Raw genomic sequence first — 17,101 nt, forward strand, 5'->3', positions numbered from 1 at the left:
GCAAAATTTAACAAGCACTTCCTGTATTCCAGGTGCTAATCTAGGCACTGGAAATACAGCCGTGAACAAGACAGTTGTGGTCTCTGAACTCATGGAACTTACATTCTAATAGAGGTGGGGAGAGCTGGGGGAAAGACAACAAATCAGCAAATGCTCATCTTTCCTCATGTTTATTCACCTTTGTACTTACTCTATGAACTGCTTGGTTCATATTCTTTACCTGTTTTTCTATTGAACTATTTATTTTTTTTCTTATTAATTTGCAGTTCCTTATCAATTGTGACATCCATGCAAATATTTTCTCTCATAAGCACCCCTTGAAAAAGTCATCGTTTGATAAGTGAATGTTATACCAGTTCTTATCTATGTATGGAATTACAATACCATACCTGATATTTTGGTTGGTGAGAAATAATTGGATCAAGTATTGCATTTCTATAATTCAGCATCCTCTGAGAAATTGATGAGTTATTTCTTTCCTCTAATTTGAGATATTTTTATATTTTTAAAACTACATTGGAACTGAGTCTTGCATGAGACTTAGAGCTATCCAGATGAAGGAGACTTAATTGAATTAATCAATTTAATTAATAACTTACTATCTTAATATTAGGAAGATAGATAAAGCATTATATATGTAAATTTTGTTTTCCAGTGAGAATATATATCATGTTCTGTTCAGAAATGATTTAATTACAGCTGAATTCTTAGAGAAACATATAATGAAATATCTTATCATTAGATTTTACCATATCTGGATTGATTTGGAAGAACTTGTGATATATCATTTATTCATATGGAATTTTAATAGCATGTATATTTTTTTGGATTTTAAGTCTTTTCCATATTTTCAGGAGGTCATCATGTATTTCAAATATTCACGAGCAAGCTACGGATTCAGAGTTCAGACCATTTTATTACCTTAACCTTACAGTGCACGTGCAAGACCACACTGAACTGCTCTTGGTGTGATGTTCAGGTGTGGCTCAATGGCACTGTTTACATGAAGTTGTATAAGTTGTTGCATGTTGTTTGCCAACATTTTATTCCATTTAATATTCCATGAGCTTCTTTTTTAAAGTTTTAATTTTGACATTTGTAATTTAAATCAAAAAGTCAAACTTTAGTGGTGAAATTGTTCTGATAATGACAACTCTTTTTTCTTTGAGTTTTAAAATGAGTTTATTAAAGAATGTTCTTAGGAAGGCAACAACTTATGATTTGTCATTTAAAAAGTTACTTGTTTTCATGGTGTATAATAAAGGTAAGAGGCTACAGAGTTATAAGTTCCTTTCTATTGGAATTTTCATATAACACAGTGTAGTCACTTCTGCAATGCTAGAATAAATTTTAAAAAGTTTCTTCTATGCTTCTCTTCAAAAAGTGATAAATAATAACAGAGGATGGCATAAAAAAGCTATTGTTTTCTATCATTCTGTAGTATTGGAACCAGCATTTTTACCATCACAGGCTACAATTTTCACTTTATCCACTTTAATAAGTTCTGTCATCTCTCTGAATTCAACATCATTCAACACAAAAGTCCACACATTATCGGAGAATCTGTACGTATTTAGAGAGCCCCTGAAACTGACTCTGTTCCTGACCCTCTGAGCCAATGCTGAATTTATAGCCTTATCAAACTGAAGTAGAACTTGAAGGACAAGTTGGGGAGTGATCTGTTGAGACTGTATGAGCTCTCTAGGCTCTCCTGAAGACTGCTTCCCAAAGTGGTATTTCTGTATAACCGATATGCCACGGCTGTGGGGAAGGTGCCTCCCATCACGGAGGGGACAGAAGTGGCCAGGAGCATAGCAGGACGTTCCTACTCCCTGACCATCTGGTGATGACAACTCTTAACTGGGAGAAAATGAGACCATGGGTGACGGTGCCCTGTCGGCTTTGTGAACCCTGGGGTGAGATAATCCACACAGTAAACACGTGACTGGATTGCCTTCTGGTGACTCACGCCTAGTAAATATCAGCTTCTGTAATTGGCAGTTGACTTTGTTTACATCATGGATACTTAATTTTTGAAAACTATGTTAAAATCCCATGGCTAAAAGTAGGTACTTTTTATACTATATTTTCTGTCCCAATTTCTTTTTATTGTATTAGTATTTCTTACTACATGTTGGTTGTTATAAAGTTTAGGAATGAAATGGAGTGTTACTAACCGTGAAAGTAGATATTAAAGTGGGAAATAAATATGCTCGTCAGTTCTGACAGCCCTTTGCTGTTGCCTTGACTCTCATTCTCTTTCCACAATGGTTTCTTGGATCTGTCCTTCAATGAGGAAAAGCACATAATCACAAGCTTCCAAGAAGTGAGGACTATAACTGTATCTCTTGCTCTGTTACAGTGCCTGGCACACACTGGGTATTCAGTAACTGACGAATGAATGAACAGATGTATGCAACTAGCTGCTTAATACTGTTTTATATTATGACAGTCTCTCTTATGCATGACTACTGTGAAAGATGTATTAAATGTTTGTCAAATTATTTTAATGATTCAGAAGTTAGGTAATGTATAAATAAAAATTATCATCTGCATGATCATTTATATGCCTGGCATTTCCCTTCTGTTTTCAGTGTTGTGCTGATTGCAAAACTATGTTTTATCTGTTTATTGATATTCTTTTTATTTTGTGAATTTTATTTTATCTTGAAGCATATTTTATAAATCTACAAACAAAGTGAAATGTTTAAATATGCCATTCTGAGCAATATAGATAGTTTACTTTAAAATTGTACTTCTATATTTTAAAGAAGTACCTTTGGTGATTTTGATGCACACTCCAGTTTCAAAACCACTGCCTTATGATCCCCTTGCTCAAAGTCTAGTGAAAAAGACATACTAGTGAACACAGTCTTTTAGCCTGATATTGTATGTACCACACGAACGTCTATGTCTGTCTCTCTGGCCAGTCTCACATGTGCCTGTTAACAGTATTCCTCTTTGAAGCTAAGGATCGGAAAAAGGATTAAGGCTGTGGTATGCTTTTATCTTCTGGCAATAGGAAAATCACCATCACATTAACTCTTCTAGTATTGAAGTTTTCGTACATATTCTCTAGTAATTTACTCAGTTATATAGATAACAATGCTTTGTAATTCTTTTAGTTATCCTATTGTATGTATAGTTACCAGTGCATACTGAAGAGCAGACCTGGGCATTTTATTATTCTCAGTAATATCAACAAAACTCTGTGGATGTTTTGTTGATATGGAGTAGGCATGTGCTTAAAATTTTTACTGGCCAGAACTGTCCTGGTACTGAGTTAGAACTTATAGGCCAGTTGCTGATTTTTTTGTGTGTTAAGGTGATCTTGATCTAGGCATATGTCCCTGCAAAGCTATTAAACTTTATAAATTTATATGTAAATTTATGAGTAAGTGTGTATTAATTTTACCCCCAGCTTGGCTGCTTGTTAAAGGATATGGCTCTTGACTTAAGCAGCAACATTAAAGAGGTGTTAGCTTCTTGCAGAAAACATAGCTTCTACTTGATTTAATATTTACCAAAAGTATGAACAAGGCAAACAGTATTTTGGAAAGGTTGTCTGCAAATGTGCAGGTGTCTATTTGTGTGGGTATTCTATGATCTTATCCTTGAGTTTAACAAAGCTGTTTGGGAGCTATATACTTCAGCTGCCTGGTTTTGCACTCTGTAGAATTGCTTTTACTGAATTTTGCTTTGGCATTGGACTGTTGGCTCAATATGAATGATGTTATACAAAACAGCCCTATGAAACTTTTGTATATTGTAAAAATGTTATTGAGGACATTGAGAATGCGTGGGAGAAATTTCTTTCTCGTTTCAGTGCCAGGAGCCAGGAATAGTTATGTGTTCTTCCCTGAACAATGATCTGTATTTATCTTATGGGCAATGGCTCACATAGTTTATTGTGTTTCTTGCTTCATGTTGGTTGTTATAAAGCTTATAACTGAATTCTGGCCCACTAAATGACTTTGTGTTTCCAACTTGTTTTGTGTTCTACCCTGATTCATAGTTTTGTCTTGATTTAAAAAAAAATGAAATAATGACACAGAAAAATTGCAAGAATAGTACAAAGAATTCCCATATACCTTTCACCCCAATTCCCCTAACATTCATATTTTCCTATACGGGTATTTGCTTTATCACTCTTCCCTCCCCAGCCTTTTTGTGTTTGTGTATACACATGCTAATATCTCCTATTTGCTTTTTATTTGCCTTATTAAATGTATCTGTACAAATGCCTGTGAAATGCTTTTTGGGGAGAAGAAGGCAGTATATTACTAAACTAACAGTAATAATAGTAGGTAAAAAATGTGTGAATTTCATACCTATATAGAAAAAACAGAATTATGGAAAAACCTCTGGTTTTAGATGGAAGACAAATTGTGTATGTGTGTGTGTATGTGTGTGTGTTAAGAGAGGGTAGAAAGATTACACACGTGTTTTTAAAGAAAATGCATATAAAAATTCAGAGCACAATAGTTACTTTGAATGACAGAAGAGGGGAAATCCCAAGGACTTTTTGATTTAAATAAAAATTAAGGAATTTCCTTCTTAAATAGAAATAGGTATATTATTTTTTTTTTATTATTTATGAATACTAAAGCACAAAGAATGTTTGGGAATGTTTGGGAATATAATCAAGCCCAACTTAGTAATCAAATAATCAGAGTAGGACTGTGCATAGAGTCAAAGCCTTAATTTAACAATGTTTACTTCTTATTAATTTAGTCATAAAACAATTTCATGTTTAATAATTTTCAAACTACACATTTTTCACTTTTTTTAAACTTATTTTAACCATCTCTCGTTGATAAGGTTCTTTTGGGAGATGGGAATAAAATGATAATTGTTTATGACCTGTTCTTTCTTCAAGGCAAAAACAAAAACATATTATACCATATAATAAAGAAGACATTATAACTGTATATTCCTATTTCAGATACTTCATCTATGATCTTATGTTATTAATGGCTCTAGATTTTTTGTACACAGAATAGGAAAAGTAAGGGAATAAAAATTTAAAGATTATTATAAATTATAAAATGTTAATTGTATTCTGAAAATAATTTTTTAAATTTATAGCTTAAAACACACAACATAAAACAATTGCAAAAATGAATAAATCGATGAAAGAATTGCCCTATGACCTGTGTGAAAATAGGTGAGTGGAAAGGAGCTAAAAAATTCAGCCTAAATTATATTCATTTCTTATTTCTATGAAGTTTGCTAAAGGAATCTGCATACAAAAAGAGCCTCTTTTTTTTTTTTTCATGAGGATCATTTTTCCCATTTGTTCCATGTTTGTGTGTATGTATTTTTAAGTCAAAATGGAAATCTTTAGAAATACATTCTTAGAAGCAAAATTGACCTAAAATCTTGTAGACAATGAAACAAGCACTACAGAATTTTAAATGCATAGTATTTTTCAATATATCATTTTGCTTTTATAGAATTAATCTTAAGTAATAGTGATTACTTCAATGCCATAGAAAACAGTAATTCAATGATGTTGTCTTATACAGTGTTTGTAGATCGCATTCATTTATTTTATCAGTAATAGAGCATAGCATTTCAGAAAATGGGCTTTTTAGGCATGTAGATTTGGGGTCCTGGCTCCACTCATTGTATGTGACCTTGATTTCCCATTGGTAACATGCAGTTAATAATACTTACCTGTTGGGGTTGTATGAGAATGAAATGAGATAGTGACTGTATCATGCTTAACTTATGGTAAAGTCTCAGCAAATGTTAACTGTTACAGTTATTACCTCATTGAACCATGCTGATACTTATAATCATGCCACTGAAAAAGAGATGTTTAAAGCTTATAGTATGGAGATATGGAAAAGGTTATATTTTATATGGAGATAGCATGGGTAAAGGAGAAAGAAGTAAGACCTATTATTAATTATTATTCTTTACATTTTATTCATAAATTATTTGACTTTTTAAAAAATGCCTTTAATAATTATTATTTTTTTAGAGACAGGGTGTTGCTCTGTTGCCCAGGCCTGAGTTCAGTGGCATCATCGTAGCTCACTGCAAACTCCAAATCCTGAGCTCAAGCAATCCTCCTGCTTCAGCCTCCCGAGTAGCTGGGACTACAGGCATGTGTCACCAGGCCCGCTAATTTTAAAATTTTTTGTAGAGATGGGGTCATCTATGTTGCCAGGCTGGTAACCTCTGGGCTCGAGTGCTCATCCCACCTTGGCCTCCCAAAATGCTAGAATTACAGGTGTGAGGCACCATGCCCAGCCTCTTGCAACAAATTTTTGGTGAAGTTAAGTTTATTTTTTCTAATTGTCTACTTTAGGTAATATTTAGAAGAGAGCCTAGCACATAATATACACTAGTAGATTTTTTTAAACAAATTAATTGTTTCTTTTCATTTATACTAATCTTTACTATTTATAATACCGTCAAATATTTTTTCATGCATCAGATTTTTTTTCCAAATATCTATTAAGTGGAAAGAAATTAGTACTGTTAAAAGATGTCTAACTTTCATGTTTTTATTCTGGCAGTTTATCTTTTCAGCTTTCTTGTTTTCTTGTGTGCAGAGCAATGGACTTGTGGCAAATTTGAGTTGCCATTTAATAATAGTAATAATAAGAATGAATACTTCTTAAAGGGTTAAGTGCTATCCTACTAAATCCCCACAGTGTTTCTCCATAGTGTGTGTGCCCTCTTATTACCTACATTCAAAGATTTGAAAACTAAAGCTTAATGAAATCAAGTATTAATCACTTGCTAAGTCACAGAGCTAGTAGCCAAGCTGCAATTTGAGTATAAGACCCAGGGTTTTAACCACAATTCTAAATGTAATATCAGATTGGGTACACTGTTATTGTGGTAAAGAAAAGCATTAATTAAAACCCAGTTTGTAATTGGGCATATTTAATTTTATATTTAGAATCTCTGAAAATTTTGATATATTTACAATTATATTTTTAACTTAAGGAGAAACATGCATTCCATTTTAAGCTTGTATCTCATTTTCGCAATGTGTTTGTGCATCATAGACTTTTAAAAAGGCTGTTGTTTTTATGATTTTTTTTTTTCTTGCTACGGAGCAGATGATTAAGGTATAGGCAGACACAAAGTAGCTGAGAATTTAGGTAGTAGATTAGAATTTGCTTTAAATTCTTTCTGTGAAATCTAAATATCTGTTATTTAAAAGTAGCCTTTACCAAAATATAAAAGCATAGAGGGTACCCTGTATTATAAGTATATGAAATAGTACTCTTGTCTCAAAAGTGAAATTTCTCGAAGTGAACCTTATTTTTAAGTGATTGATTCAGTGTATTGATATACTATCATCTCTGGAAATAATTGAGAGATTCTTATAAGGTTTTCCGCAAATGAATAATTCTTGAATTTTTTTTAGATAAAAACCATATTTTTAAGTCCATAAGGAATAAGTTTAATATAGTATAACAATGTGATACCTAGTTGCCTATCATTAGACTGAAGAACCAGAAATCTTAGAGTTTTTTTATATCTAATTTTATGAGAAAAGGAAAGTAGTCTTGTATTAAAGATTGGTCTAAAAAAAGCAATCTTCAGATATGTAATAAGGTAGTTCATATTTGAGTCATACACTTAAGTATACTTTAAAGTAAAAGAAGCAGTTTTGAGTGAATGGAGAAGGATAATTGGACTCTGTGGATAGTATAATTCACACATACTTTTCATCTGTGACTTTTTGATTATTTTTGTGGATGTTGATGAACACACTTAATTTCAGATTTCTCTTAATTATTCTGGAATCTTACCTTTTGAATTTTACATATTTTGGTAGATTTCCATAAAAATTAATAGCAGCCACAAATAAATAAGATATAAAATAGAAGCTTTTGATTGATCTCTGAACAAAGGCTTAATCTTTTGGATCATATTCATGAACATATCTTACATGCAGATAGCTAATAATATTAAATGTTGTTGTTGTCTTCTTTGGTTCCAAATAGACCTATTGAAGACATATTGGAAATTCTCATGAGGATATTGACATTTTTATTTCATGAGGTAGAGTTAATAAAGGTAAACTTGAATTATCCTAATGGCTGTTCAATTTTTGCCTGGTAGCTTTCAAAATGACTTACAGCTTTACAAAAGAGGGAGGAGACTAACAGATGGTAAACCTTTGAGTTAAAACCTCTGCTTTGCCTGCAGTGTCATCACGTGGGCTTTTGTATCAGCTTTTAAAGCCTTATCCCCAAGGCTCAACTCTCCTGGGAATTCTGTTATGGTTCTACTAATTGGAAGTTGACCATCTTAGTGTCAAATCATGGCGTGAGCCGTTTTTGTTTTTAAGGAAATATTGTGATACCCTTAGAGATCACCAGTACTAGTGTATTCATTGGTTAATCCATTCTGAAGAAAGTAATAGTGCCAAGGTGAGAAAACAAGTTCTGGGAAAGCAGTATGCTAAAGTAACATAATTAGTCATCTTTCAGAGTTACTACAGAGATTATTTGCTTAAAGGCTATTATTTGATATGTCTGTTGAACATGTATTTTCTTTTTGCCACTAAAAAACTGATAAAAGGATTTCAGATTCCAAATTTCTCATGTGGAGGGAAGAATTATTAGAATAAGAAAAATGTTTAATTTATACATTTATTTTCTTTCATAGATATTCTAGGCCATGGTTCTAGCTAGAAATTAAACCTTTGAAATGACATAAAATGGTTATATGCTAGATCTAAAGGAAATTACCAGTTCTACAAAAAATCTGTAGTTGTAGACATTTGATGTCATGAAAAGTTGAATCCATCTTGGACCTTGGCCATTTGTTACTGAAAATACAAGGAAATAGTGTAGGTATAGTTCATGGAGTCCTAGAATTAATTGAGAGGGCTACAGAGATCATCTAACGTAATATTTTCAGGTTTTAGATGAGGAAACTGAATCCCAGAGAGGCTGTGACCTGTTTAAGGTGAATTTTTGTACTTAAACCCTTTTAGAATAATAAGAAACAAAGTATCAATACCCATGCATCTTTGTATCTATTACCTACTAGAAGCAAGGAACATGGCATCTAAGTCTGTATGTGCAAGTGTGAAGGAAAATGTAATTAAACTGCACTTACAGAATGATGAATTCTGAGCTAGTAATAGCTCTGGGAACTCTGGCTTATTGATAGACTAGTTTGGTTTTTTTTTTTTTTTTTTTTTTTTTTTTTTGACAGAGTCTCGCTCTGTTGTCCGGGCTAGAGTGAGTGCCGTGGTGTCAGCCTAGCTCACAGCAACCTCAAACTCCTGGGCTTAAGTGATCCTTCTGCCTCAAGGATCCCAAGCTGGGACTACAGGCATGCGCCACCATGCCTGGCTAATTTTTTCTATATATATTTTTAGTTGTCCAGATAATTTCTTCTATTTTTAGTAGAGATGGGGTCTCGCTCTTGCTCAGGCTGGTCTTGAACTCCTGAGCTCAAACGATCCACCCGGCTTGGCCTCCCAAGTGCTAGAATTATAGGCATGAGCCACTGCGTCCGGCCTGAAATAGTTATTTTTAATAGTTAAAATTTTTTTAAAGATAAAACTTGTTTCTTAAATACATTACAGGCATTTAAGCATTCCAGTGTTTTTCATCCTAGATTCAAGAGAAAAAGATAAAGCAATAGTTTAATAAAATTGCCAACATTGGGTAATACCTTAGTTTTTAGGTAATTTGTTATTGATTTTCACACTTTGAATCTCTTCTCCATTTTTCAAATTCTAGAATACATTTTAGCTTGCTAGACTATGTCTACTATATAGTTTGTTTTAAGGCAAAATCTTCAAGTCATATTTATGTTTTGAAAACAGTGGCCTCATGAATAAAATCCCAACCTAACTATAAGGAAATTTGGATTCCACTACTGCCTTTTTCCTACTGAATTGCTGGGAAATCTTATCAAGTAGGCACTTTATACTTACTTATTTGAATTCACTGTGACCTTGTTAGCATTTGGAAGACTTTAGATTCCCAGATTTGAAGTTGGAGGAAGACCCATTTCTTGCTTAGTTACCCTTGTAGGTTAGTAGTTTTAATATCTAATATTTTGAGCTGCTTTAGAAAAGTAAGACTATCATATAAGAAATATATGCTCATTTTATAAAAAAAGAATACTAGTCTTTCTCAGTATATATTATACCTATTTCCTTGGGATACTGAAAACTTAACGGCCACTTAAGCAAGGCCATGTAGTAATTTTATGCAGTATAAATAGGCTGGCCTAGAGTATGGGTTAAGTTTTTTTCTCCCCTTAATTAGGATATAATTTCTTCATTAACCACTTTCACTTAACCAAAAGGCAATCTTTAACTGCTTTAAAAATAACTACAATGCTTAACTTCTATAGTTACTAAATCATGCTTTTTCCTTTCTGATTAGTGTTCTCTGAGCAACATAATCCTACATTTACATTAGCGTCTATTCATTTGAGCTAACGGTTGCAGTTAGAGTAATATATAATAATATTTAATTGTAATAATTAATAAAAGCTAACATTTACTAAACGCCTACTATATACTAAAGGACTAAGGCCCACTGTAGAACATATTTGTAAGACAAGGGTATGAATTTTGATAGCAAAGCAGAGCTGATAATGTAATTGTGAATTCACTTGAATGTTGTATAATTGACTGTGTTGCATAGTAAGATAATGAAACATGGTGTATGGCAAGTGTTTGGCAGCTCTTTGTTGTTGCCTGCTATATAGGTTTGCACTCACCTTCACTTCCTTTTTTTCATGTATTATTGTTGTTGAAACTGCAAGGGAGTTTCAGTGTAGGTCCAGTTGCTCGTCACACAAAGATTCAATTATTGAGGCAAAGAGGATTACCAAGGAAGAAAGGAATTTTTTATGTGACGGGTATCCTGTCTGGAGAACAGGAGAAGCTCCCTCAAATCAGTTTCTCCAACTAATAGAGATCATGGGCTTTTAAAGGAGGGGCCACATGCCTTGGGGCAGGTCATGGTGTAACTAACAAGGGGTTTCGTGCATTAGGGCAGGTTGTAGGGGCTGGTGAACCTGGGCATCCCAGGGGCCTTCAGAATCTCTGCTCCTTTGTCTTACAGAGAAACCACTATTTCTGGGAAACAACTCAAAAAGTAAAGTAGGTAGTTAAAGGAAAGGATTATAAAAACTATATAGGGATCATTGACATTTGTTCATGGGGCCTGGTTATATTATTATACCTGCATTTGTATAGTCTTAATTCATTGGACCAACCTGAATCTTCTTAAATGGTTTCATACTATTGATCATCGTAGGTACAGTAGTATGAGGTCTAAACTATGTGAGAATTCATGTTATTTTAAGAAGAGAAATTACTACTTTTTATATCTTATAACAAAATTTTAATTTCTGCCATTGAAAAGTATTAAGTATTTATATGTTTATGGTGCTAATAAACAAATGGTTTTTCTAAGAACTTAAAAATCTGAAGTATTTAAAGGGATTACTATTGATGTACTTTTTTATAAAAGGAAAAGGATTCACATGGCTACTAAACAAATCCTGAATATTGGATAAATAATAATGGTTTAGAAAAATGAAATTTCAGTTAAAAAATACTTGCCTCTCCCCTCCCCAGGAATGAAATAAAAGATTTTATATTAGAAACATGAATTTAGAATTGAGAATAAGTATTGTTTATGACTTCAATTTATCAGGTGGAAATTTAATCAGCTTTTTTTTTTTTAAACAAAGACTCAGGTTATATATATACATTCATTGTAGCAAATTCTAATTCCCCACTGTCTACTCTTCTTCCCCCACCTCCCCTCCTGTTTTCCCACTTTTTCTCTCCTTTCCTTTTTTTTGACTACCCTTTAAAGTGGAAAGCTATACTAAAGGTACTCATTTCTTTTCATAATAATTTAAATTTTCTTCTTAAGATTAGAGAGCATTTTATTCTGTATGTAAAGAGCATTTATTATGCCCAATGGAAGTGAGAGGGTTGTGGTAATACTTCTCAATGAGACCAAATCATACCACAGTTACCCTCTTTAGTTTAGTTGTTGTCCAGGACTTGTTCACATAGATAAAATTTCTGTATGTGATTTTTACTTGATGTACAAAAATATTATAGTAAATAATGTATACTTTTGTATGGATCAAGTTTATTTTGAAAAAAGGAAACATGGTTACATTTATTGAACAGCTTTTCAAATATTTATACTGGCTTTCCCTAAAATTTTATATGTATTTCAAAATCAATGCTGTATTTTAAATATATTTTAATGATATTGTTTTATGTTTACTGAGTGATATTGACCCACCAGTGAAATGAAATTAGTGCTTTAATTTTAAGCTTTACTTCTTAAGGGAAAATATATATGACTGTTAACTATTGTCATCCCCATGATACTGAAAAGAAAAAGCTGGTAAAATTCTGCAATGCCTTTGTATGTAGTAAACTTCCTGTCACATTTTCTATCTTAAGCTATATTGAAACCATTTCCATTGGATGTATTTCATAGAAACTTTCATTAGATTAGTTGTTTCCAGTTGTTAGAGATCTAACAAAACTGAGGATAGCTATTATATTTCTAATGAAGTTTATAAAAATATTGAACGCTTGAGAAATTATTGAGCAATCTATCATTTATGACCATGAATATACAATTTCTAATTGACTTAACTTTTAGCTTAATCTTTGAATTTTTTATAGGGACCCACTATTTGTTTATGATAGTTCTATCAGATCCATCTGGCTATAGACTCTTAAATGCCCTAGAAAAACCTAAAGCACACTCAGTGGAATGTCTGTAAGGTTTCTCTACAAATACAACCAGGGAGAGAGAATGTTTGCCATGGACTCAAAGAAACAAATTTTAGCATTTGATTTTGGGGAAAAATTATTTTATATTTTACTTGGGAGGAATAGGGATATACAGGTAAGAGTCAGTATGCATTGAAATTCTTGAAGAGTTAAGCCACTCTAAATATAAAGAAGCTTGCATGATCTATTTGAGGTTCCCAACCTCTCCATCTTGTCCCTATAGAATGTAGATTAAAATGTATCACCCTTTAAAGTTACAGAATATTACTGATTTTGGGAGAATAATACATGAAGACATAGGAGTACAGAATTTTTTTTTTTTTTTTTTTTTTGCTCTTGAGATTTAAAGGAATAGTAAAGGGACTATGGAATGGATATGAAGCAAGGTTATTAGACTTGGATTTAAGCAATTTTGTAATTAAAAGTACACTGAACCTAATGATATCTGGCACTTGGTTTTTCTAAAATGGATTACTCACTGCTTTATTTTTCTTCCCCATTTCCCACAGGAGCACAGTTTCCTCCAATTCCAGCACAGGACCTTCGTTTTGTTCTAAAGGCTGGCTACCTTGAAAAACGCAGAAAAGGTAAGCTGTAAGATTCTAATGAAAAATCTAAAACTGTTTTCTTCCTTAGCACATGTTTGCAGTATACATGTGAAGGCAGCTAGGTGGTTGAAGAGTTTTAAGACTGTAAAAAAATCTGGATGACATTATCCAAACCATAAAATACAACTTTTAGCATTAAATGATTTTTAACAAGAAAACACTAAGTCGGGTTGTCAACCTTGGTTATTTGTAAATGATTCGGGAGCTGCTTCCTGCCTCTTACAGGAAAGCTGCCGGCCATGACTGTATTCTCAAGGATGGGATTTCTCACCGTTCTCTCACCTGGCTGAGCAGCAGGTTATCCTGCACTCGACCTGGCATACACCACGTCTGCTATGGTTCAGATCAAGCCTGGCATCTTGTCTGCCATTGTCTATTATTCATTTCAGTGTTCCTCTCCACTGGGTATGGTAATTGGGAGTTGACCATATGGTCTCACTCTTTCAATACCGATATTTAATGGAAATGAAATATGGAGGTGGTGTTATGATATGAGAAATGCAAAGCAGAAAGTCTTTCCGTTACCATTCTACTTATCTCTCAGGTAATCCCTTTGGGCCTTCCTGTTTATATTCCATTTGCTTTTCTTAGCTGAATTTTAAAGCTAAAAGAGATAACAGAAATAATCTAAGTCAACTCCTCCCCCTTCCTTTTATAACAGATGAGAAAATTATGAATCCAGCCAGATGAATCAATTATCTCAAGACCACAGTGATGCCTTTTTGACTGCCCCTGTTAGGAAAGTTAGTTAGCGATGCAGTTGATTCCTTAAGGATGACGGCTCCATCTCTGCTTCACTTTATTCCTTTTAACTTGTTGGTTTGTTGTTATTTGTTTTTTGTCTCTTGGAAAAAATGACACCAATTGATTAGTCATAGAATGTTAGAGCTCAAAAGAACCTTCGAAATCATATTAACTTTTTCTTTTACAATAAGGAAATGGCCTTACATTTATAAATGTAATGTATGTTATCTAAACTGATCTTTTTCCTCTTTATTGTAGATCACAGCTTCCTGGGATTTGAATGGCAGAAACGGTGGTGTGCTCTCAGTAAAACAGTGTTCTATTATTACGGGAGCGATAAAGGTAGTGTTGGTGTTCAATTATATCAACTTCTATTGCGTGAGGGCTTTTTGGCCATTTTGCCCCTCCCCCTCCTTTGGAAACAGAATAAACTGAAGACAAATGGACAAAGAATAACTGAAAATTTTAACAATTACAGTCCAAGACTAATTTATAATCCTATTTTATTATTTGACAAATGCTCTGAATTCCAGAAAGCCCTCAAAGTTAATACAGTTATGTTTTATTGAATTAGGAAAGATAGAATAAGTTTCATTTGTGTGGCCTTTCACCTTAGGAAATATTTATCAGCAGGCTACATTGTAGAACTTCTGGAAGAGTTTAAGACCATAGGGTTATGAGAGTTTTGAAAGCAGAAAAAGATACTATTTTTCTTAAATATTTTAAAAGAAAAATTTAGATAAAGTTAGCACCATTTATTTTACTTTTAGGAAATCTGAGAACAGAGAGGTTAAGTAACCTATTCAAGCTCACAGAACTCGTAAATGACAGATTTGAGATTTTTTTTTTTTCTTCATTATGTTGCCCAGGCTGGAGTACAGTGAATGTTCACAGGCACAATCATAGTGCACTGCAGCCTCGAACTCCTGGGCTCAAGCAATCCTCCTGCCTCAGCCTCCTGAGTAGCTGTGACTGTAGGTGCGTGCTATCATGCACAACTCAGATTTGGGACTTTAACCTAGGCAATATGGTTAGAGTCCATGTTCTTAAGCACTACTGTCACTATGTTGATTTAGAAACAATAAGATACATTTTGTGGCTTCATTTGTTATTTAGTAAATCTCTTAATCAAATAATAAAATTATTTGAACTATGAAAGCTGCAAACTAATGAAATTTAGAGAATGTAAGCTTTCTTAGTTTTGCTTTTTTTCTAGGGAAAGCAGGCCAGGAGTTGACTGTTCTAAAGTAAAGGTCACATAGAAATTGATAACATTCATTTCCAGAAAGAATACTTTTAGAAGAAAAACGATGTAAAAGCCTACTATCACTGAATATAAGCTTTCCCATGGAATTATAATATTATTTTTTATTTATTTAGAGACAGGGTTTCACTCTGTCACCCAGGCAGGCTCAACCATTCCTCCCACCTCAGCCTCCTGAGTAGCTAGGACTATAGGTGTGCACCACTACACCTTGCTAAGTTTTTAATTTTTTGTGGAGATGGGGGTCTCACTATGTTGCCCTGGCTGGTCTGAAACCCTTGGCCTCAAGCTGTAATCCTGCCTCAGCTTCTCAAAGCACTGGGATTACAGGCATGAGCCACCGTGCCTAGCCAGAATTGTTTATCAGTGTGGTTTGGAAATTTGTTTTATTTGACATTATTTGTAGTTTTTAGGGTTTTTTTTTTTCCTTATAAAAACATGCAGAAAAGATTATTGTATTTCCAATAAATTTGACATACTTACATAATGCTAGAAATTGGTCTCACTTTTTGGCTAATGAGATTAACAAATTAAGGATTAATTTAGGAGTTGGGTATGATGGCAGGCATCTGTAGTCCCAGCTACTCAGGAGGCTGAGGCAGGAGTATCACTTGAGCCCAGGAGTTTGAATCCAGCCTGGGTAACATAGTAAGACCCTGTCTCAAAAAAAAATTAATTTAGTGGCTCGTTTGCGTTCCATCAGTAGTTTATAATATGTTCAAATATAATAATGGCATCAATGAAGTGTAAACTGTAACAACTATAAACAAATAGCCTTCTTTCTTCTGCTAAGGGTAAGTAGGTGAAATAGGTTAGAAAATTTAGAGTCCAACTTCAATTATGATTATCATAGATCATTACTATTATAGAAATATAGTTTTTTACAGTATTGTGAATTTAGATCATGATCTTACCTTTCCACACACAAAACGTCCTCTTTCTCATCAGACCAGGGAAAGAAAGATTCAAATCCTTGTGACTTTGGTTCAGTTAGGCTTCTCATTTCTAATTTCTTTAAGAGTCAATGTGTACTAATGTCAGTGTTTCCTCCATTTCCAGTCCTGACTTGTATATACAAGCTGTTAAGTCAAAGATCAGCAAGAGTTTTCCCAAAACCCAAGGCATGTTAATATTTACTTCAAAGGCTAATATTTATAAATTTTTTTTGGTATTAGTTAAATTCCCATTCTTATTCCTATTTGATGAGACCTCATGGTAGTAACATTCTTTGTAATTTGCATTTTAACTACTTTGTGATTCATTTAGCCTTCTCTGTCACTTGGGCTTTTTAAAAATTACCATTCTAGCTTTCCTTTTTCATGTTAGTATTTGAAGATCTGGCTTATATTTCCTTAAATTTTCCCTATCTGTTACTATGAAGCCTCCTATTTCTAGTGACATTTCAGATCTGTTTTTAGTGGTTCTTTTCTCTTTTGGTTGTTTTCTTTGGAATTCTCAGCCAATTCCTTTCCTTTTAGGGACTCCAAAAAAAGATCTATCTTTAGACAGTTTTTAATTGCTTGTTTGACATGACACTGATTTCCTTCCTTTATATCTTTTTCTTTCTAGGAAAATGTGTCAAATAAATTTTTTTGTGCGTGTGTGAAATTAGGTAGCTGATTTGTACCGCCTTGTTTACTGTATGTGTGAACCATTTACCTAAACTTTGGAGAGAGCTCTTATTTAGATATATGAGAACTATAA

The 17,101-nt window shown here is 33.3% G+C and overlaps 1 protein-coding gene and 1 pseudogene across 2 annotated transcripts in view; one reads left to right on the plus strand and one right to left on the minus strand.

Annotated features, from left to right (window-relative positions):
* Positions 1-17,101, plus strand: part of SKAP2 (src kinase associated phosphoprotein 2) — a 172,585-nt gene that overhangs the window by 95,704 nt on the left and 59,780 nt on the right. For both annotated transcript variants that reach the window (XM_069461838.1, XM_069461839.1), the window contains exons 5-6: positions 13,291-13,368; positions 14,392-14,475. In XM_069461838.1, coding sequence (XP_069317939.1) covers positions 13,291-13,368; positions 14,392-14,475 — 162 coding nt within the window. The remainder of the gene's footprint in view (positions 1-13,290; positions 13,369-14,391; positions 14,476-17,101) is intronic.
* On the minus strand, positions 1,431-1,783 carry LOC138377472 (transcription initiation factor IIA subunit 2 pseudogene; annotated as a pseudogene).

Source organism: Eulemur rufifrons, chromosome 29 (genome assembly GCF_041146395.1).
Source record: "Eulemur rufifrons isolate Redbay chromosome 29, OSU_ERuf_1, whole genome shotgun sequence".
Taxonomy (NCBI): domain Eukaryota; kingdom Metazoa; phylum Chordata; class Mammalia; order Primates; family Lemuridae; genus Eulemur; species Eulemur rufifrons.